Here is a 20450-nt window from a genome sequence, read left to right as displayed (position 1 = left end):
GGGCCATGTGGTCTAAGCTGACCAGTGAGGACCAGCCCTGGACTTCTGCTGGTGCTCGCAGCAAGAAGCCTCCTTTCTCCTGGGATCCCAAGTTGTTGAGGGGAAATTGAGGCTGGAGCTGCTAAGGCCACCTGTGCCACCCAGGGAGGGGACCTGCCTGGGCCTGAGCTAGAGCGCTCCTGGCAGGGAGGAACTGAGTCCCAGTGGCTTCACTGGCCCCTGGCCAACCATGGCCCATACCAGCACTGACCCACCCCAGCTCTTTTCAGGTTCCAGAAGGCATCAGTGGTGACTGCCAGGTTGTGACCAGCCCTCTCCCTGAGCCATGTACGTCCCTCCCGGCCCATCTTCCCGGGGAGGCCTGTGTACCTGCTCCTCCAGCCCTCGCACCTGCTGGCGATGGGCCCGCTCCCGGGCCTCCAGCGTGCGCTCAGTCTGCACCCGGGCACTGCGCAGGCGCTCCAACTCCTGCTGCAGCTCCAGCCGTTGCTGTCCATCTGCCTCTGGCTGAGCCTGGCCCTGGTTCTGCTCCAGGGCCACCACCTGGGCCTGTGGGGAGGAACCACTACTCAGGGTTCTAGCCCAGCCTGTGTGCTGTCAGGTGTCCAGCTCCGCCCTGAGGCACAGCCCGTGCAGGTGGGAGACACAGGGAAATCCTGGCTTGCCCCCACCTCAATGGCCCGCAGCCTGCAAATCCTGGGTCAGGACCCAGTGGCCCCACTCAGGCACATACAGACAGTCAAACATGGAGGCAGGCCCGTGTGCACAGCAACAAAAGCAAGCATGTAAATACCTATCCACACAGATGCAGGTGTATAAGCAAAAACTCCAAATTCTTACACACACCGACATACGTGAAAACATCACACAAACACACGTAGGCCACACACTACATCCGTGCATGAGATTCATGTTACACGCACAAGAAAACCTCTACGGACACTCACATCTCCCCACCTGTTCACAGCACACCTGAACGCACAGGCTCCCGTGCTAACAGGCCTTCAGTGTCATTTCCTTCCTCCTGGGGGCAGACTTCCCTCCAGGACAGCTGGGGCACCTCCCTGAGCCTAGGGACTGAGAGCCCTGGGCTGGCTGACCATCAGCTCCACCTGGGACAGGAGCTACCTCGGGCGGGGGAGGGGCTGGAGGGGAGAAGGTTGTGCTGGGTGGGCAGGGCCAGACCTCCAGCTGCTGGATCTGCCTCTGGGCCTCCGCCAGCTCCAGCTCAGCCCCAGAGAGTGTGCGGTCCAAGCGGCCCTTCTCTGCACTCAGCCGCACTGTGTCCTCGTGACTGCGAAGCTTCTCCCGCTCCACCTGGGGGGCCAGCACAGGGAGAGGGCTCAGGGGGCCCCCAGGTCCCAGACCTCAGCGGGATAGCCTAGCCACAAGGCCGCAGACTATGGGACGTAAAGCCAAGACCACCACGGCCAGACGCCATGGGCAGTGAGGGGAGCCTGGAGCAGCCCACCTTGTCCAGTGTCCTCCTGAGGGCCACACGGTCCTTCTCCAGCCGCAGGGCTGAGCGCTCCACCTCCCGCTTCTCCACTTCCAGCTGGGCCAGGGCTCGCTGCAGGCTGCCCAGGCGCTCCTGCAGCAGCCGCCGCTCCTCCTGCAGCTTCTGGGCCGCACGCAGAGCCGCGGCCTCGCTCTCCTGCCGCTGCCGCAGCACCTGCAGCACACGCCAGGCAGGACCCTCAACCTCGGGCCTGTGCAGCCACCTGAAGCTTGCAGATAGCAATGCTGGTCCACCATGCCCACTCAGGTGGCAGCCACTGTGGGGCCCATCTGGGAGACTGTCACTGAGTGCAGACGGAGACGTCCCTTATGAACCAAGCTTCCTCAGAGGAGGCTGGCCGGGTTGGGGATGAGGCTGAGCTGACTGGAAGGTCCCTATGCCATCCCAAGGGCCTCACAGTCCTGGGGACAGAGGCGGCCCAGCCGGCCCTCACCTCCTGCAGCTGCTGCAGCTGGCCCTCGGCCTCCGCCCGCTGCAGCTCCAGGTCTGCCAGCTCACCCCGCATGGTCTGCACCTGCTCGCCCAGGCTGCCGCTCTGCTTGCGTGCTTCAGACAACGCCTGCCGGGCAGCGTCCAGTCGTTCCTGGGGGACAGGGACTGATGGTGCCAGGCCAGCCAAAGAGCCCTAGGGCAAAGGGCTCCCCTCTGCTCTGTACCTCTGGGAAGGTTCACAGCCCATACAACAGTCTTTGTGTGTGAATCCTGGGGATCGAACCCAGGGCACTCTACCACTGAGCTACATCCCAGCCCTTTTTATTTATCGTTTCTCACTAGGTTGCTTAGGATCTTGCTAAGTTGTGGAGGCTGGCCTTGAACCTACAATCCTCCTGCCTCAGCCTCCTGAGGCACTGGGATTATAGGCATGAGCCATGTGTCCAGCAACAGGTAGTCATTTGCCTGGAGGATGAGCCTGTCCACTGACCTGTACAGGGTGCAGCCATCACATCCCAATTCCCTCCATGAATGTGGCACCTGGGTTCCCCCAAGCCTACACTAGCAGGCATGCACCCACAGCCTACTCTGAATGGCTGTGTTCCATTGACCCCGACCCCCCTCAGAGCTCTCTCTCATGGCCTGGCTCCTGAGCACTCCCTGCTGACAGCTCCCCCGGCTGGCCCTCTCCCAGGCCTGGTGGTCTTCTATCACACCCGGCTCCCGCCAGCCTCCCCCGCAGACCCCGGCGTACCTGGAGCACCAGGCGGTCATGCTCACAGGCAGTCAGGGCTTTCTGCAGCTGCAGATTCTTGTCCTGGGTGCTGCTGAGGCTGGCGCTGCTCTGGGACAGGGCTTCTGTCAGGCACTGCACCTTCTCTCTCAGGACACCCTCACTCTCCTCCACCTTGGCCAGGGCCCCATTCAGCCGGTCCACCGTCAGCTGCAAGGTCCCCGCCTTCACCTCGCTGTCTGCCACCTGGCAGGACACATGGGTTGGTTCAGGGGCTCGGCTCCCACTCTGACCTCCATCAGGCCTGCCCCACCCCAGTTCTCCCACCTCCCAGGGGTACACATGTCCCAGACACATGCAACCCCCCGAATATGACTAAGGTGGCTCTTCACAGACACACGAGGCCCCTGGGCACCACTCCTCACTGACACCCACTGTTCCCATGCAATCCTGTTGGCCCTGTCCACTGCAACCTGGGCCCCACCCCACCGCTGGGGAACTACCAGTGTTGAGAGTCCATTATCTCCTCCCTGTCCTCAATCCCTTCTCCTCCCCTACTATGGGAGAAAGGAATAACCATAAACCTAAAGTTTTCTGGTTTTGACTTTGGTGGATGTCCATGTAGAAATGTTGAGTAACTGAACATTCCAGTTAGAGTGAGCTCCCTAGCAGCCAAGACAAAAAGGGAAAAGAAAGAAATCCACATTTCTGACTTGTCCCATGTTTCCTGGGTACACATTCTGTCATCAGTCCTGAATTCTAATACTGGCTCTTTCATTAGCTGTGATGGACAAGGACATCCCCTTTCTGACCTCCACTTGTCCATCTGTGAAGTGGGGGTGCTAATAACACTTGCCCCACAGCACTGCCGGAGAATCGACCTGCTTGGCACAGGGCGTGCAGATGGTCTGGAGGAGAGGGACACACCTGTCTCTGCAGGGAGTCCACCCGATCCTGGAGGACCTGGGCCTGAGCCTCGCGGTCACTCAGGCCCAGGCGGCTGCGCTGCAGTTCCCCCTCGAGGGCGCGCCGCTGCAGCTCGAGCTTGATGGCGCGGCTCTCGGAGGCGTCCAGCACCTCCTTCAGGCGCCGCTTGTCACTCTCCAGCTTTGCGCCGTCGCCCCTCAGCTTGCTGATCTTCTCCTGCAGGTGCGCAGGCTCAGGCCGGGTGCGTCACCCCCACCCCGCCCCACACCCCTCGCACCCCGTGGCCCCCTGGGGGCCTCAGTCTCCCCGCGCGCTCACAGGACGAGCGGACGTGAGGACTCCGGAGCACCTTCAGCTTGGGCTCAGTCCAGCAGGTGCTGTGACCTGGGGCTCCCCCACTCTCTGGCCCCGCTTCACACGTGTGTAGGGAAGAGACTAAACTGGTCCAGGGGTAAAACTGGGTGCCCCAAGAAGCCCTGGGGTGGGCCTACAAATGCAGACTCGAGGCCTTCTGCTCATGGACGCCTCTCAGAGGTGGGCTCTGAGCTGCGTGTGCAGGGCCGTGCCGTGTGAACCCACCGTTTGGGTCGCAGGCTGACCCTCTACCCTCCCCTGCTTGGGGGCCAGGTAGTAAAGAGGGCTCGGGGACTGGGGGTAGCACTGGAAGACAGGCCAGAGGTCCTTAGTCCACATAACCACCCTGGAGCCAGGGGGTCTCAGGGGTGCTACTACAGCCTCCCCACACTCTGCCCCATGCCTGGCCCCTCTCCTGCCTGCTCAGGGCCCCAATCCTGCCCTGCCTGGCTCAAGGCCCCACTCTGGCTCCCGACCAGCTTTGTTCCTGGCCTCCTCCCGGGCCCCTGTGGCTGCGGGCCCCAGGCCAGAGCCGAAGCCGCAGACACAACAATCCAGCTCCACCTTGGCCCCCAGCCAGAGGCAGCGAGTGGGCTGCAGGGCCGCAATGGAGGGCTGGGAGAGGGCAGAGAACAGGGTAGCTTTGGCTGTAAGAGACTCAAGGCTTCAGCAGCCTGGATTAGTACCCCAGGGCCTGCTTGTCTTGCCCCAGCACCAGACACACACATGCCCAAGGGTACACATGTCCCAGACACATGCAACCCCCGGAATATGACTAAGGTGACTCTTCACAGACACACGAGGTCCCTGGGCACCATCGGTGGGTCAGGGGCTATGTGCATCATCCCTGCGGGACGATTCCCACTCTCCCTTCCTACTCATGAGGAGACTGAGGGTCAGAGCTGACTGCCAGTGGCTGAACTTGAGCCCTTGTAGAAAGAGGCAAAGATTGGCACTGCCCGGGGCTGCACAGACTCAGGACGGCCGGGTGCAGTTGTGGCAGCACTCGATTACCCACCCAGGCGCACAGGACCCCTCCTGCTGGACCCAGGGCCTGCCCACCTGGCTTGCCCGGAGCTCACTCTCCGCGGCCTGCAGGCTCCTCTCCAGGGCAGCCACCTGGTCCAGCGTGGCTCCGCGCTCCCGCTCGCTGCGCCGCACACTCTCCTCCTGCAGTGCCAGCTCAGCCTGGACCCTGCTCAGCTGCCCGTCCACGGTGCGCCGAGCTGTGGTCACCACCCAGCCCATTAGCATGGAGGCATGCCCCGAGGCCTTTCCGGGCCACTGGACAGTGGCCCTCACCTCACCCACCACAGGTCCGCCTGTCTGCACCCCAGAGGGTCTGCGGGTCTGGACACAGGTGGGCTGAGCAGGGAGGGCAACCTGGAGGAGACAGCCTGCACCAGGTTATAGGGCAGGGGGGGCTCAAGAGCCACTCGGGTGAATCCCCAGCCTCCCACCTCTCTGCTCCGAGCACAACAGAACAAAGTGGGACCCCGAGGGTCAAGCTCACCCTCTTCTCTCTCGGCCATCACCTTCTGCAGCTGCCTGGCCCGGGAGGCCGCACTGTCTCTCTCAGCCTCCGTCTCAGCCAGCTGTCGACTCAGGGTACTCGTCTGGGCCCGAAGTTCATCCTACAGCCCCGATGGGGGACAAAGGGGAGACTCCTGCTCTACAACCGGTGGCCCATCAGGGGCCCTGGCTTCCCTGCCCAGCCGCTCCTAGCCAGCCTCACCCGCTCCTTCTGAGAGCTCCGTAGCTCCTGCAGGAAGTCCCGGAGGGCCCCCCGCACTGCCTCTGGGTCAAGGTCTGGAGGGACTGGGGAGGTGGCAGGTCCTGGGGAAGGGGGCTGGGACCCTGGGCTGCGTTCCAAGGGGCTGGGGCTATTAAGTGCCTCCCCGCTTCCTAGAAGAGAAGACACGCTCAGGTCTGCAGCAGCCACCGCACGGTTCACACCCATCCCTTCCCTGTTGCCCACAAAGCACGCCTGGGTCACCTACCCTCTTGCTCAAGGACCTTTACTAGACCCCCCGGCCCTCAGATTCTAGCCCAATTTCTTTCTCATGGCTTAGAAACTGCGCCTACCCAGGGTTATCCTCCCCCCCCATACAGGCTGGCCACTCTGCATCACCCTCACTTCTATGTTCCAGAACATTCCCCACTCCAGTCCTGGGGCCTTGGCACACGCTATCCCTTCTCAGGGCTTCCCTATGCCCGGCCCATTCTTTATGGTGCTTCTTCAGAGGCTCCCTGAGTTGACCCACCCTCAGGATCCTGGTACCCCTCCCCACCTAGACCTTGCATACCATGAGGGCTGTGTCCCCAGTGTCCCGGTCACAGGGGATTCTTCTTCACCTCAACATCTCCCTGGGCTGAGCACTTGCTGTATGCCTGGCACTGACCAGTGTCTTCCCTGTGTCGTACTCTCCTTCCCCATAAAAACCCCGACAGGCAAGGACCAGCTCACCCCTGTTGCTGGCAAGTGGGGCTCAGAACAGGGAAGCCATTGCTCAATCTCAAAGCTGAGAAATTTCAGAGCCAGATTTCAACCTAAGCAGCTGGTGCCCACGGAAAGCCTGAACTCAGCTTGGAAGATCGGGCCACAGGGAGGGGGCAAGGAGCAGGGCAAAGGGAGGACAGTGCTGAAGGTCAATGTCGGAACTGCAGGATGCGAGGACCGGCCTTTAGCACCCCCTGCCTAGGCCAAGCAACACCTAAACCGCCCAGCAGACACATCACCATCCAAAGGTTCCCACAGGAGGGCAGTGCCTGTCCCCAGGGGCCTCCACCACTGGAAGATCCCACTCACAGGGTAAAGGCCAGTACCCTCTGGTGGCCTGCAAGGACTATGGGGCAGGCCTTGTCCCTACACCCTCACCTCTTTGCTAGCCGCATTGCTCTCTGCAGCCCCACTGGTCACCTTGGGGACTTCCACACAGGACCTTCTACACATCTCTTCCCCAGGGGTGCCCTCAACACCCCCATCCTTCCCTTCCCCATCGCCTCCTGAGCAAGGTGCCATCTCCTACATCAGGCCTACCCCTCCCCTACCTTTTTCTTTTTGTGCGTGACAAAATATATGTAACTTGAAATGTGCCATTTTGACCATTCTTAGGGTGTGGCCCGGTGGTATGGACTGTACTCACACTGTGCCACCATCACTGCCACCTGCTCCCAAATCTTTCCATCACCACGGTGATGAACAGCAGCTGCCCAAGCTGCCTATGTTGCAGTTCTAAGCCCACAACCTCAGAATGCGACCCAATTTGGGAAAAGGATCATTACGGTTAAGATGAGGTCGTACAGGAATGGGGTGGCCCTAATCCTACGTGATTTTCATTTACATCACATTTAGTGTTATAAGTAATCTAGAGAGGATTTAAAGTATGCAGAAGGTGTGTGCAGGTTATATATAAATACCATGCTATTTTATACGTGATCACGTGGGGAGGGGTGCTGGGGGTAGAACCCAGGAGCGTTTCACCATTGAGCTGCATCACCAGCCCGTTTTATTATTTTCAGACAGGGTCTTGTTAAGATGCCCAGACTGGCCTCAAATTTTCGATCCTCCTGCTTTAGCCTCCCGAGCCACTGGGATTACAAGCACGTATCACTGAACCCAGCTTATATAAGCTCTGAAACATCCTCAGATCTCGGCACCCACAGTGGGGAAGAGGCTGGGACGAATCCTTCATGGACACCGGGACTGACATTACATTGCTACATCAGCCTTGGCATCTGAGACAATCCCAAACAGAAACCCTACAGTTTCTAACAAGGACTCCCAGAACCTTCCTCCCGCCTTCACAATCTCATCTGCTTTCGGATTCTATGAATTTGTTCTCGACATTTCCCGTAAGTAGACTCTTTATCTGTCCTTTTATTTATGATTTTTTTTTTTTGCAGTGCTAGTAATTTAACCGAGGGTCTGGCACATGATAGACAAACGCTCTACCACTGAACTACACTCCAGATCCTTTTTATTATTTATTTAACTTGGTACTGGGAATTGAACCCAAGGGCACTTAACCACTAAGCCACATCCCCAATCCTATTTATTTACTTATTTTTAGCGGTGCTGGGGATTGAACCCAGGGCCTTATGCATGAGAGGCAAGCACTCTACCCACTGAGCTGTATCCCCAGGCCTCCCTTTTTATTTACTTTGAGATAAGGTCTCACTAAGTTGCTGAGACTGGCTTTGAACTTGCCATCTTCCAGCCTCAGCCTCCCAAGTTGCTGGGATTACAGGTGTGCACCACCATGCCCCAGGATCCTTTTTATTTGTTCCTTTGTGACTAACTTATTTTAATTAGTGTAACATTGTTGAGGTGTATCTGTGTGGTGCCACATACCAGAATGTCATTCCTTAAGGCAGAACAGTATTCTGTTGGATGAATATACCACATTTTTTAAAAGTATTTGTTGATGAACAATTGGAATATCCCCACCTTCTGGGGACAACGCCGTAACGAAGTTCAGTGTCCAAGTAACTGTTCAGGTCCCTGTTTTCAATTCTTTTGGGTGCACACCTAGGAGTCCTCAAAGTATTGAGTCTTATGGTAATTCTAATTTCAGCTTTCTGAGGATCTGCAGAGCTATTTTCCAGTGTCTGCTCCAATAGGCAATGTCTCCTGTTTCATTTTTGCCTATTTCCAGCCCTGACCACCAGGAATACATTCTACGTTTCGTCTATCATGCTTACTGCTGCTGTCCCTGCCTAGACTATAAGCTCCCTAAGGGCAGACACACCGGTGGGTTTTGCTTCCTGCAGAATCCCTAGTGCTTTTAATGTATTTGGCACATACTAGGTGCTTAAGTCACATACTAGGTGCTTAAGTGGAGTGACTAAAAGAATGAAAGAGATCCTGGAAGGGGGTCAGGTCTGGCTGTGCCAACCTGATTTCGGAGTCACAGGCTCCTGTGGAGTGTGGAGCTGAGATGCGAGGCTGAAGGCGATGGAGAAGGGGCACAGACCGTTAAGAGGATGGCGCTCAAAGACCGGAAAAGGAGTTGGGGCGTTCAGAACCTTTTCCTCCTGGAGAGGGGCGTGCCCGGTGGAGGGCGGGCTCTTAGGACTGCACACGTGGGTGGGGCAACGGGGAGGAGCCTAGTCCCCAAAGGCTGGGCACTCACCTCCCGGTGGTGGCGCGTCGCGGGCCGGGGAGCCTGCAGCTGGCCGCTGGCCGGGGCTCGGGCTGGGGCTCGGGGTGCGGCCGCGGCCGAGGCCCAGGCCCCGGCGCAGGGCGGAGCGCAGACCCCCTAGCTGGGCCTCTGCAGCGCGCCGCTGCGCCTCCACACGGGACAGCTCGGCCTCCAGGCCTTGCGCCCGGCCCTCGGCCGCACTCAGACGAAGCCCCAGCTCTGCGGCCTCAGCCCGCGCCGCCTCCAGCTTCATCTCCAGGCCTCGGGCGAGGTCCTGCTGCTTCTTCTCTGCGCTGCGCGCCTCCTCCAGGGAGCCCTGCAGGCCGCGCTCGCGGGCTCGGAACTCGCCCTCCTGCTCCCGCAGCCTCCGCTGGGATCCCTGGAGCTGGGATGGCCAGGGAGTGAGGGGGATGTCGCAAGGCCTCCCCCAGCCCGGTGCCCAGCACCCCAAGCGACCACACTCTCCCTTTAGTATTTCCGACCCAAGCAGGCAAGTGCAGGGGCATCCATGGGTGTAGGACGAAATGGATTCTCTCTTCCTTCTGGGTATAGGCCCCGTGGTGTTCACGGCTCATTAGTAGGAAGGACTAACATATTAGTAGGAAGGATTAACATACAGGTAGGATTCACCAGTGCTAAGCATGAAGTGCTTTCCCCAAAACCAAAAATAAAATAAATTAAAAAAAAGTTTATTGTTTATTAGTAATCCTCATTTAATAGAGAATGAAATTGAAGCACAAAGAAGCTAATTACTTGTCCCAGGCCGCACAGCCAGTGTTCTGCAGGCTGGGATTCAAAGCTAGGCCCTCCAGCTGCAGAGCCCCACCCCCAGCCCTTTTTATTTTTTATTTTGAGATAAGCTCTAAGTTGCTTAGGTTGGCCTCAAACTTGGGATCCTCCTGCCTCAGCCTCCCAAGTAAATGGGATTACAAGGCATGATCCACCCACTCTACCAAAGACTGTTCTCTTAGTCACTAGACTACACTGTGTCTCAGTGCACACAATTTATCAATAAATCTGCACACCACGGCAGGGAATGTCCTAGAAAATTTAGTTACTGATGGTGCACGATCACACAGGCACAAGCCACCCTCTGGTTTAGAGACTGAGTCAGCCTGAGGGATGTCCTAAGGCCTCCCCTCTCATAGTTGTCACTTTCACTGGAAACCCCCCTACCGAGTGCTACTTGGATGCCAGAGCCTGTGGTAGAGCCCCTCTAGCATCCTCTAGCACAGAGAGATCAGATGATTCAGTCAAGATCACACAGTAGACCCAGGGCAGGAGACTGGCAGTGGATACAACCAGGAAAGGCAGAGTGGGAAGAGCGCTGGCTTCAGAGTCAGGCCTAGGTGGCTGTGTGATCTTGGGTGGATCCCCTGACCTGTCTGAGCCTTAATGTCTCTGTGAAATGGTGCTAGCAGTCCCTACCCGATGCGGCTGTGGGAGAATCAAGGTTCTATATCCAGAGTCCCTGCCCAGAGTACCTTTCAGTGCCCGCATATGTTCGGCCCACAGCTATTTTGGTTGTTGTTATTATAACTCAAAAACTAGAATCAGGGACAAGCCCTGGGGAGTGGTCACCTGGGACTCCGGCATTGGAGTGCCCACCTGTTTCCCACTGGAGTGGCACAGGGCAGGCCCCCTACCTCCCAAACCATCCCCACCAAGGCAGCCCGGGGATCTGCCTACTCACCTCCTGCCGCATGGCCTCTAGGCTGGCCTCGCCCTTTAGCATTCTCTGTCGCAGGCCCAGGGTCTCCCTCCGGCTCTCCTTCTCTGCTCGCTCACCCAGGGCCAGGCGGCCCTGCAGCTCGGCCAGCTCCCGGGCCAGCCTGGTGTTCTCACTGTCCAGCACCTTCATCTATGAGAGAGCAGAGCCGCAGGAGGCTCAGCTGGGACTGTCCCGTGCCCTGCCTGGTCCTGGCCAGGCACACTGGCCTACGGACACAAACGGAGCACAAGCCCCTGCCCTGGACAGCCTCACTGTGCTCCGCCACATCAGACAGGGCACTCACGGCCAGCTCACCATGTAGTCCCTGGCCTCCCAACTACCTCTCTTGGGTACCAGAGGGGAGGGAAGGTTGAGCCCCCATCAAACCAGGAGTGCCAGAGGGCAGGGCCCACAGCTCCCCTGGTCACAGTCCTCTCAGTCACAATGAGCAGCTCCTTTGGAGGGCTTGCACGTCCAGCCCTGTTCCAAGCACTTCACCCTAACTGCTTCATCTACTCCTTACACTGCCCTGCGGGGCGGGTGCCAAAGTATCCCTCTCAATGGGCGAGAGCGCTTAGGCAGGCTGAAGAGACTTGCCCAAGGTCACACAGCCCGCAGGTAGCAGACCCGGGCTCCACTCAGACAAGCGGAGTGTGTAAGTGTGTTCTTTTTTTTTTTTTTTTGGTAAGTGTGTTCTAAGCCTGCTTCCCCATGGGGCAGGTGGGGGCGATGCCTGCCCACCCCACAGTGCCACCAGGAGGGTAACAGGGTGCTGTAGCCCACAAACACCCAGCATGAGCCTGGCGTGCAAATGCCAGCTCCCTTCAGGGGCTCCTGTGGCTACTTAGGAGGGGCCGAGGCGGAGGGCTGCACTGGGCAGAGAGGATGAGACTCTCAGCATGGTTCCCACCTCTGGATTCTGCATGTATTTGGGGACTGTGGGCTCTCTCTGGAGGGGTGCTTAGGAGCCGAATGAGGCTTTTTCAGGCTCCTAGAGCAAAAGAGTCTGAGCCCTTGAAGCTACAGTGCAAAGGCAGCGCCTAGTACACAGTAGGTGCCTGTGCAGTGCTTGCCGCTGCTGATGAGTAGGGAGATGGTCAATTCAGGGTTAGCAAGCTCCACAGGTCAAAATCAGATGCCTCCTGTTCTGCACAGGTGTGAGCAAGGACCGATGCTGTTTTTAAATAGCTAAAAAAGGTTCGTTGGTCAGTAAAAGCCAAAAGAAAAACAGCTCTTAACACATGAAAATTACATAAAATTTCAGTGTCCATTCACAAAGTTCGACTGACACGCATGCCAACCTGTCCACACTCTCTCCAGGGCCACTTCTCTCTCCTCTTGTCCTTGGAACTGGGAATGGAACCCAAGGGGCTCATTTCTGAGCTGCACTCACCTCAGCAGAGGGCGTTAAGCATGCTGACAGAGCCCGTGTGGCCAGGTAAGTGGGGAATGTAGGAATAAATAAATGCATATTCCCCCGCCCCTGTACGGGGGACGGGATGGAACCCAGGGGTGCCCCCACTGAGCCCCATCTCCAGCACTTTTTTTTTTGTTTTGAGTCACAGCCTCACTAAGGTGCCCAGGCCGGCTGTGAACTTGCCGTCCTCCAGCCTTCAGAGTTGCTGGGGTTGCAAGCACAAGCACGTGCCCGTGCGCAGGGTGAGGAGTCCTCAAAGCTTGTCCATTAATACCAAGGTCAGGTAAAAGCCTTGTAGTTCAAGCCTCCGCTTTAACATCCATCCAGAGAAGAAAGGGGTGCTGCCACACGGCAAGAGACAGGGAGCGGTGGGGTACCTGCCGCCGGAGCTCCTGCAGCTCCCTCCGCGCCTCCAGCCGGGAACGCTCCACCTCCTGCAGCCCGGAACGAAGCTCCCCGGCCTCCTTGGCCACTGCTGCCCGAGCCTCCTCCAGGAGTGCCAGCTTCTGCTCCTTGTCATCGCTGGCAAGCTTCAGGCTAGAGAAGGCAGAGGGCAGAGCTGCCTGGGTGCTGGGAGGGGTGCATTCTGCAGCTCTACGCAAACACCCTCCCCATAATTCCTGGGGTGGATCTGGCTGACCCTGGTGCAGAGCGTCCCAAGCGCTGCCTGCCCATGTGGCCCCTCCTGAGCCTCCAGGGCTGGGCCAGGCCCTCGGCTAGAAGTACATCAGCAACTCCTTGATGACAGCAGGTGGGGTCTGGACCCAACCCTGCCTGCCGTCTCCACCTGTCCCTCATCTGAGATAGAAAAGCCACCAAAAATGACTCGTGCCAGTCTGTGGTTAGGGCCAAAGAACCCCCACCTGTGCGTGGCCATGGGTGAAGTTAGGTTCCAAGGACAAGATTCAGTAAGAGGACAGGGCTTGGAAGGACTCAGAGCTGGTCCCCCCCGACACCCACCTGATGCGCTCACTCTCAGCCTTCTTCACTGCAGCCCGCAGCTCCTCGTTGGAGCGCCGCAGGGCCTCGCGCTCCTTAGCACCCTCACTCAGGCTGCGCCGCAGCTCCCCGGCCTCCTGGCGCTGGGCCTCGCGGCCCTCCTGGGCATCCCGCACCCTGCGCTGCGCCTCCAACACCTCCCGCCGCAGCCCATCGCGGGCATCCTCCAGCAGCCGCAGCTGAGTCCGAAGCTCCTCTGCCTGTGAGCCCAGGGCAAGGGTCAGGGCCCCTCGAGCTGGCCCACACCCATGTCCTTAGCCAGGGGCACCTGCCCAGTCCTCAGGCTGTGCGTTATGATTTAGGGCCAGGCATGCTGTAGTCAGCGGTGTTTGGGGCTGAAATAATCACTAGTCAGGACCGTCCTGTGGATGAGACCAAAGGACAGGGACCCCACTCATCTCTCTCAGTCCCCAAGCTGCACCAGCACAAAACAGGGGCTTAACAGATGCTTGCTGTCCATCTGTCTTCAAATGCAGGCAAGCATCTAATGCCTTTTGGCCCTGCAGGACCAGGCACCCAGCAGGCACATGGTGGCATTTAGGGGGCGGGAGACCCACCTCCCGCTGGCAGGACTCCCGCTGCCTGCCCAGGTCATGGGCTTGCTCCTGCAGCCTCTTCACCTCCTGGGCGTGAGCAGCAGTGGCCTCATCAAGCTGGGCCCGGAGGTCCCTCAGTTCAGACGTCAGGGCATTCATGGTGCTCTAGGACGGAAGGGCTTGGTCCCGCAGTGTCCCCTCATCCTGCCCCGTGCGACGCCCAGTCTACTGGCTGAACTGTCCACTTTCAACTCCAAACAGCCCCTCCTGCTGGCCTTCCAGACCCCTGCTCACCCCACCACTACCTATTAAGTGCTGTTGGCACAGCTGGTCTCTCCCCTGAACAAGGGGACTCAGCAGGGCAGAGCTGTGTGTCCATCCCTCACACAAGGATTCCCAAAGGAAGGGCTGAACCTCCACAGCCTGGAAGCTCCACAAGGAGGCCAAGCCTCCCCTCTAGAGGGCCTCCTCCGGTGGAGCTGTGCCTCCCTATTCAGAAGGTGCCACTGCTTGACCGCCCTACCCGGTCCTGCTCCTGCCGGCTCCGCGCATCTCGCTTCTGCCGCTCCATCTCCAGGGAGACGGCGGCCAGGCTGTGCTGGGTGCCCATCAGCTTCTCTGACAGTGCTGTTTTCTCGGACTCCTTCAGAGACAAGGCCTGGGCAGAGGCAAGGAACACAGAGTTGGGGGACTGGCTGGTCCTCGGGGCATCTGGGGACCTTCCCCCACTCTGCCTGGGTGATGTGCCCACTGGGGCTCGTGGCCTAAGTCCTGTGTGCTTGTTCACCCCTCTGCAGCCCTGCAACAGGGCTCAACATCAGCAGAACCCTGGACATGAACCTGATCCACGGACCTCACTCACCCACCGCTCCGAGGCAAAGTCTTTCATTGTTCCCATTTTTATAGGTGAGCAAACTGAGGCTCAAAGAGGTAAACAGACTGACCCCGGCAAAGAGGAGAGATGGGTACAGTCTGCCCTGTGTCTTACATTATGGGAAAGTCAGGAATTCGTTCTTTGGGAGAGGGTCAGCTGCTGCCATGGGCATTGTGGGGACTGACCAGAAGGCAGTCATGAAGACACCCGCCCAGCCTGGGTAGGGGGACGGATGGGAGAATGAGGAACAGCTTTCCAGGGGTCATGACCTGCTCCCAGGCATGGGGTTCAGCGATGCTTCACACACACCCCTCACCTCCCCAACCTGCAGGTGAAGAAACTGAGGCCCAGAGAGGGAAGCAGCCTGCCCCGGCCTCCTGACTGCGAGGTGGCCACGTGGGACCAGCTGTGGAACTGGGCCTGGGGAGCCGTGCAGGCCACACCAGAACTCACGCACCTGCTGCTTCTCGCTCTCGGCCAGGAGCAAGCCCTCGTCGCGCTCCTGCTGCAGGGTAGCTATCTCCTCGCTCAGCTCCTCCTTCTCGGCCTCCAGCCGGGCCAGCAGCTCCTCCCGCTCCCGCTGCAGCTGGCCCTGCAGCTGGGCCCGCTCCGCCTGCAGCTCGCGCCATGCGGCCTCCTGGGGAGCCGGGCCGGCACATGAGACCCACCGAAGGGGCCCAAGCAGCCCCTCATTCACATCAAGGCAAAAAAGGCCATCTGTTCCCAAAGCTGGGACAGGGCAGGTGGCCTTTTCACCAAGACAGGCAATAAGAGAAATGAAGGCACAGGCCAGGGCTGTGAGAGCCGCAGGGAGCAGGAGCGGCCCCAGATGTGTCAGAGAACATTCTCCGGAGGAGGGCGGAAGAGCAGCCAGCCAGGCAAAGAGAAAAGAGCAAGCCCAGGAACACAGCCACCAAGGCCCGGGACAGAGCAAGCAGGACGTGCTGGGAACCAAGGGGCCCCGGTGGGCAAGGGGGCCAGAGCCACGCTTCCCACCCAGCAGCCAGGCTGGGCCAGGCCAGGGGGGTTGCAGGGAATTTGAGGACAGTGGGGGCAAAGCAAGGGGTGGGGCATAAGGGGATCGTAGGAGTCTGGCCCCCCAGGGAAGGGGTGGGGGGCCAGGAAGAGCTCATAGGTGAAGGACAGCCCATTTCAGGGTGCCGAGGGCAGGTGCCTGGCCCCAGCACTGGCCCCTGGATGCTCAGAGAAGCAGGACAGGGGCCTTCTTCAAGTGTTATGCTGCTACCCGCTGGGAGGGTGCTGATATCCACCCAAATCCACTGAGACCCAGGGTGACCCTCACAGCAGCAGCCTGACACTGTCAGAATCAGACATCCAGGCTGGGTGGCTCAGGGCATCTGTCTTGACAGCTGCTCTGAAGAGTATCCCAATATCAGTAATAATAATTTGTAAAGCATTGATTAAGTGCCAGTCACTATCCTAATCCCTCTATATGGATCACCTCACCTCCTCCTCCTAGTACCTCATACTTCTATCTCCATTTCCACAGAGACCTTAGCATCACCAGTGTGTGACCACGATCAGATTCAAACTCAGGAACTCCTCATTCTGCCCCCTTCCCTTTCTTATATGTTCAGGTGCCAGTGATCCTTCATATGCAAATAGTGTATCACAAATGAAAAGTACTTTTCTGCTATATATATCATGTTGGCCTTTTGGGACACTGGAGATTGAACCCAGGGGTACTTAACCACTAGCCACATCCCCAACCCTTTTTTTGATTTTATTTAGAAACAGGATCTTGCTGCGTTGCTTAGGGCCTCCTTAAGATGCCAACACTGGCTTTGAATACGAGATCCTCCTGCCTCAGCCTCCTGAACTGCTGGGATTACACGCCCCGCAATGTTGGCCTTTCTTCAATGTGATCATGGACCCCCTGCATCAGAATCACCAGGGTGGTAACTAAATCTGGGGTCTGGGAATCTGCATATTGATAAGGACACCCCTACCCCCATGGATCTTCCCAACTAGCTGCCCCTAGGGCTTCCACAGTAGAAATGAAGTCCTGTTCCTCAGATGTGGACATGGAGGCAGAGCAAGAAAGAGGACTCTGTGGGTACAGAGGAGACAATGGCTCAGAGCCCTAACCGCCCCTACAAGGTGCTCATACCTTCTCACGCTGGAGTCGCTGCAAGTCCTCCTCATGGGCTGCCCGTTCCTCCCGCAAAGAGGCCTGGGCCTCCCGCTCCGCCTGCACCAGCTTCTGGGCCATTAGCTCCTTGTCCAGAGCTGCTTTCTCTTCTGCAGTTATCATCTGCTGCCTCAGGCCTGCCAGCTCACCTGCACAAGAGGGAGGGTGGATGAAGACAAGGTTAGGGCAAAACCTTCCCTCAAGCCAGCAAACTGCAGCCAGGTGAGCCAGATGGTAGAACCCGGAGGGGAGAGGATTCATCTGGCATCTGGGCTGGTTCCCTTGGAGAAGTGGCTCATTCTCTCTCTGGACCTCAGTTTTCCCATCTGCTGCATGGGCCCACTGGCTCTGTCTGCCTAGAATATCACAAAGGGGGGGCCCCCACAAACGGGAAGGATGTCAAATATAACCACTCCCGTTTGGGCTGCATGTATGGTTATTGGCGATAAAACCCGTAGCTTCCTGCATGCTAAGCCCACACTCCCAGCCCGTTTCGTTTTTATTTTGGGTCTCAATAAGTTGCCCAGGTTGGCCTTGAACTTGCTATCCTCTTGCCTCAGCCTCCCAAGTTGCTGGGATTGCAGGCACAGCCACAGCACCTGGCTATACCACCCTGTTATTGACTGAGCACACCACAATCAGGCACCTGGGTTATATCCCACAATTTCAATTCACCTACATAACATGCCTAGTTTATTTTTATTTTTATCCTCATTCACAGATGAGGAAACAGAGAGATCAGTAATTTCTCAATGCTGTCCAGCTCCACACAAAGCATCCCCTTTACTGATTAATGATATAAGCATTCTTAGTCAAGTGTCAACTATCAGCACTCACACAGGTGACAATGCGATGGTGTGTCCTTCTGTGGACCACCCAAACACCATCTCCCGGTGGGAAACCCACCAGCATTTCCCTTCCTGGTTCTGTCTGCTTAGGTGGATGTAAACAGGAAGTCAATTTCCATAACCCAGGTAAGTGCCGTGTTGATGTTTAGAGCGCAGGAAGAGCCATGCACCAGGGAAAGTGGGGTCACACAGGAAGTGTCGAGTGTCCTGGGAAAAGCACCCTGCTGGCTCTGCAGGAGAACTCAGAAGTCTCTTGCCGCCCAGAGGACAGCAAAGCCACAGCAGCTCCTGCGGAGTCAGGCCACCTGTGCCTCTCATCCTGGCAAGGGTTTAGCCAGAGCAAGAATCTGGGGTCCAGAGAGGGAGGGGCTGCTCCAGGGAAGCTGAAACCTCTTAGGTCAATGCTGCCTGCCTGGGGGAATCCCAGAACCTGGTGTCCCTGGCCCTGGCCCCTCGTACCAGTCAGGGTTTCCTTGGCCAGCAGCAGGGCCTGTCCATCCGCTTCTAGCTGCCCCCGGCGCGCCTCGAGCTGGGCCAGCTGCGTCTGCACCTCGAACAGGCTGCTCTCCAGGGCTGCCTTCTCCACGCTGCAGTACACAAGCCCCTGAGGCCACGAGCCTCGGCCTCAACAGCCCAGGTAACTGGCTCTCAGGGCGTGCCCAGCCCCGGGCCCAGTGCCAGCCTCCCTGCCTAGCTGGGCCACGCTCCCCTGGGGAAGGCTGAGCCACAGCAAGGGCATGTTGGCAAGCCATGCTCCTAAGTAACGGCCCCTGTGGGCCAACGCCAGGCCCTGGGGGTGCTGGGCAGAGCCCAAGACCTTACCGCAGGCGAGTGGCCTCCTCTGACAGGGCCTGGCAATCGCGCTCCGCTGCCGCCAGCTGCACAGCCAGGCCGGCCCGCTCCTTGGCCAGTGCCTCCTTCTCCCGGGCCACTCGCTCCAGTGCCTCCACCTGCCGTTGGGACTCCCGCCGGGCCTGCTCCAGCTCCTGCTCCCGCCCGCTCAGCTGCCGGGAGAGCTGGCCACCACCAGGGACTGTGAGCACCACTTCCAGAACCCCTGACCCGTTCATCACACAGCACCTCAACTCGGGGTCTGACCCAGCTCCCGCCGGCGGACAGGAGACCCAGGGTTGAGCCCAGGCTCTGCCCTGCTGTGTGGTCCGCACTGGGCACTCCAGCCTTTTCTAGACGCACAGCACCCATGTGTGCAAAAACAAGGCCCTCACTCAGCTATGGGAGTGGGGGGCGACAACCCTTCCTCACCTCAAAACTTGCAGAGCGGCTGAATATATAAAACCGACCAGGGGAGCTGCTCTGCTGGCTGGAGTGGAGGGTGGAAGCTGCTTCCGGCTCCCCTTTCGCCCTCCTCCAGATGCCCCTCCAGGAACCGGACTCACTCCAAGACATTAAGTTCCTAGGTCCCTGAAGCCCTAGGGTCCCTTGCAGCTGTGACATTCCAAAATGTCTGATTCTGATCCCTGGAGCCTCTCCACACCACCATGTGCTGCACCCGTGCCAAGAGCTGACAGCAGGCCCCTGTGCTGGGCTCCCAGTTTCCTCACCTATCGTTCATGACACTCTTGACAAGAACTCTCAGCCCCGAGTTACTGATGGGTGACTGAGGCACAGGGAAGTGGGACAGCTCACTCAGAAGCAGGTTCCTAGGCTGGGCCCTCCCCCTCTGCTCGGCCCACCTGAGCCAGCTGTTCCTGCAGCCCGCTACGTTCGCTGCGCAGCTCAGGCAGCTGCTGCTCCAGGGCCTCCCGGGCCTGCTCCGCGGCGTGTAGGGCGCCCTCCAGGCCCTGCCGCTCCACCTCCTGCTCCAGCCGCAGCTGCTCCAGCCTCTGCTGCTCCTCCAGAGCCAAGGTGCCCTCCTGCTCTGCCTGACGCTGCCGGCCCAGCAAGGCCACCTTTTCCTCCTCCAGCTGCAGGGGTGAGTGTGGTGGGACGGTAAGCAAGGCTTCCTCCCAGGACAGGGATGCTCCTCCACTCACCCACTGATCAGCCCAGGAGAGGGCCTGGGGAAAGGGGCAGGGTGTGTGGACACTGACGAGGGAGAATGAAGAAGGACCCCTCCTGTGAGACCAGGAGAGAGAAGACAGAGTGCAGACAGACGACGACAGAGACAGGAGCGGCAAAGACCAAAACAGACGGGTGCAGGGTGTGGGGGTCTGGGACACCTCAGTGGGGTCTCCCCGATGGGGAGGACAGGTGGACCAGGCCTCTGGGCCCACGACACAATATACCTGGGCGACAAGGCGGTTCAGCCCCAGCTTGTCCTGGGCGAGGCTCTCGTTGAGAGCACTTAGCTTGGACAAGGAGTCCCGCAGAGAAGCCTCCTCTGCCCTCAGCCTGGTCATGGACAGCTCGAGCTCCATGCGGCCAGCCTCAGCCTGCAGGGAGGGGACCATGTGTCAGAGCCAGTCAGGTGGAGAGAGACGGCTGGTGGGAAGAGACAGGGACAGGCGCAGAGACGGACCTCGGGATGGTGGAGGGAGATAAGTCAGGAAATTCCCTGCTCAGGGAGGAGGCTGCAGCCTGTGAGGACATTAAGAAGCTGCACGCTGCAGAGCTGGAGGGAAAGAGAACCCAGGCGATGCCGCAGCAGGGCCAAGGCTCAGGGCTTTCCCTGAGTGAGGCCTAAGGATGGTACCTCTCAGGGTCCAGGGTGAGGGGAATGGGGCAGGTTCCCACTGAAAACTTTCTGGACCACGGCCCCACCTCCCACAGACACAGGACCTCGGTCTAGATACTGCCCGGGAACATCTGGAAAAGCAGGAATATGGCCACTAAGAAAAGTCAGC

At 58.7% G+C, this 20450-nt stretch overlaps 1 protein-coding gene across 7 annotated transcripts in view; it reads right to left on the bottom strand.

Annotated features, from left to right (window-relative positions):
- Positions 1-20450, bottom strand: part of Crocc (ciliary rootlet coiled-coil, rootletin) — a 44312-nt gene that overhangs the window by 836 nt on the left and 23026 nt on the right. For 4 of the 7 annotated variants that reach the window (XM_027951935.2, XM_071617396.1, XM_071617400.1 and 1 more), the window contains 21 exons: positions 19893-20039; positions 19341-19571; positions 18469-18662; positions 18106-18233; positions 16778-16947; positions 15104-15283; positions 14296-14430; positions 13794-13937; positions 13198-13436; positions 12615-12774; positions 10803-10970; positions 9101-9494; positions 5701-5870; positions 5479-5599; positions 5028-5191; positions 3612-3827; positions 2706-2930; positions 1953-2102; positions 1472-1672; positions 1186-1317; positions 370-549 (listed from right to left, as the gene is read on the bottom strand). In XM_027951935.2, coding sequence (XP_027807736.2) covers positions 370-549; positions 1186-1317; positions 1472-1672; positions 1953-2102; positions 2706-2930; positions 3612-3827; positions 5028-5191; positions 5479-5599; positions 5701-5870; positions 9101-9494; positions 10803-10970; positions 12615-12774; positions 13198-13436; positions 13794-13937; positions 14296-14430; positions 15104-15283; positions 16778-16947; positions 18106-18233; positions 18469-18662; positions 19341-19571; positions 19893-20039 — 3849 coding nt within the window. The remainder of the gene's footprint in view (positions 1-369; positions 550-1185; positions 1318-1471; positions 1673-1952; positions 2103-2705; positions 2931-3611; positions 3828-5027; positions 5192-5478; positions 5600-5700; positions 5871-9100; positions 9495-10802; positions 10971-12614; positions 12775-13197; positions 13437-13793; positions 13938-14295; positions 14431-15103; positions 15284-16777; positions 16948-18105; positions 18234-18468; positions 18663-19340; positions 19572-19892; positions 20040-20450) is intronic. The other 3 variants (XM_071617397.1, XM_071617398.1, XM_071617399.1) reach the window with 3 other exon arrangements.

The sequence above is a fragment of the Marmota flaviventris genome, chromosome 10 (assembly GCF_047511675.1).
Source record: "Marmota flaviventris isolate mMarFla1 chromosome 10, mMarFla1.hap1, whole genome shotgun sequence".
NCBI classification, from domain to species: domain Eukaryota; kingdom Metazoa; phylum Chordata; class Mammalia; order Rodentia; family Sciuridae; genus Marmota; species Marmota flaviventris.
Note: the sequence above shows the minus strand (reverse complement) of the source record. Positions and strands in the feature narration are given on the sequence as shown.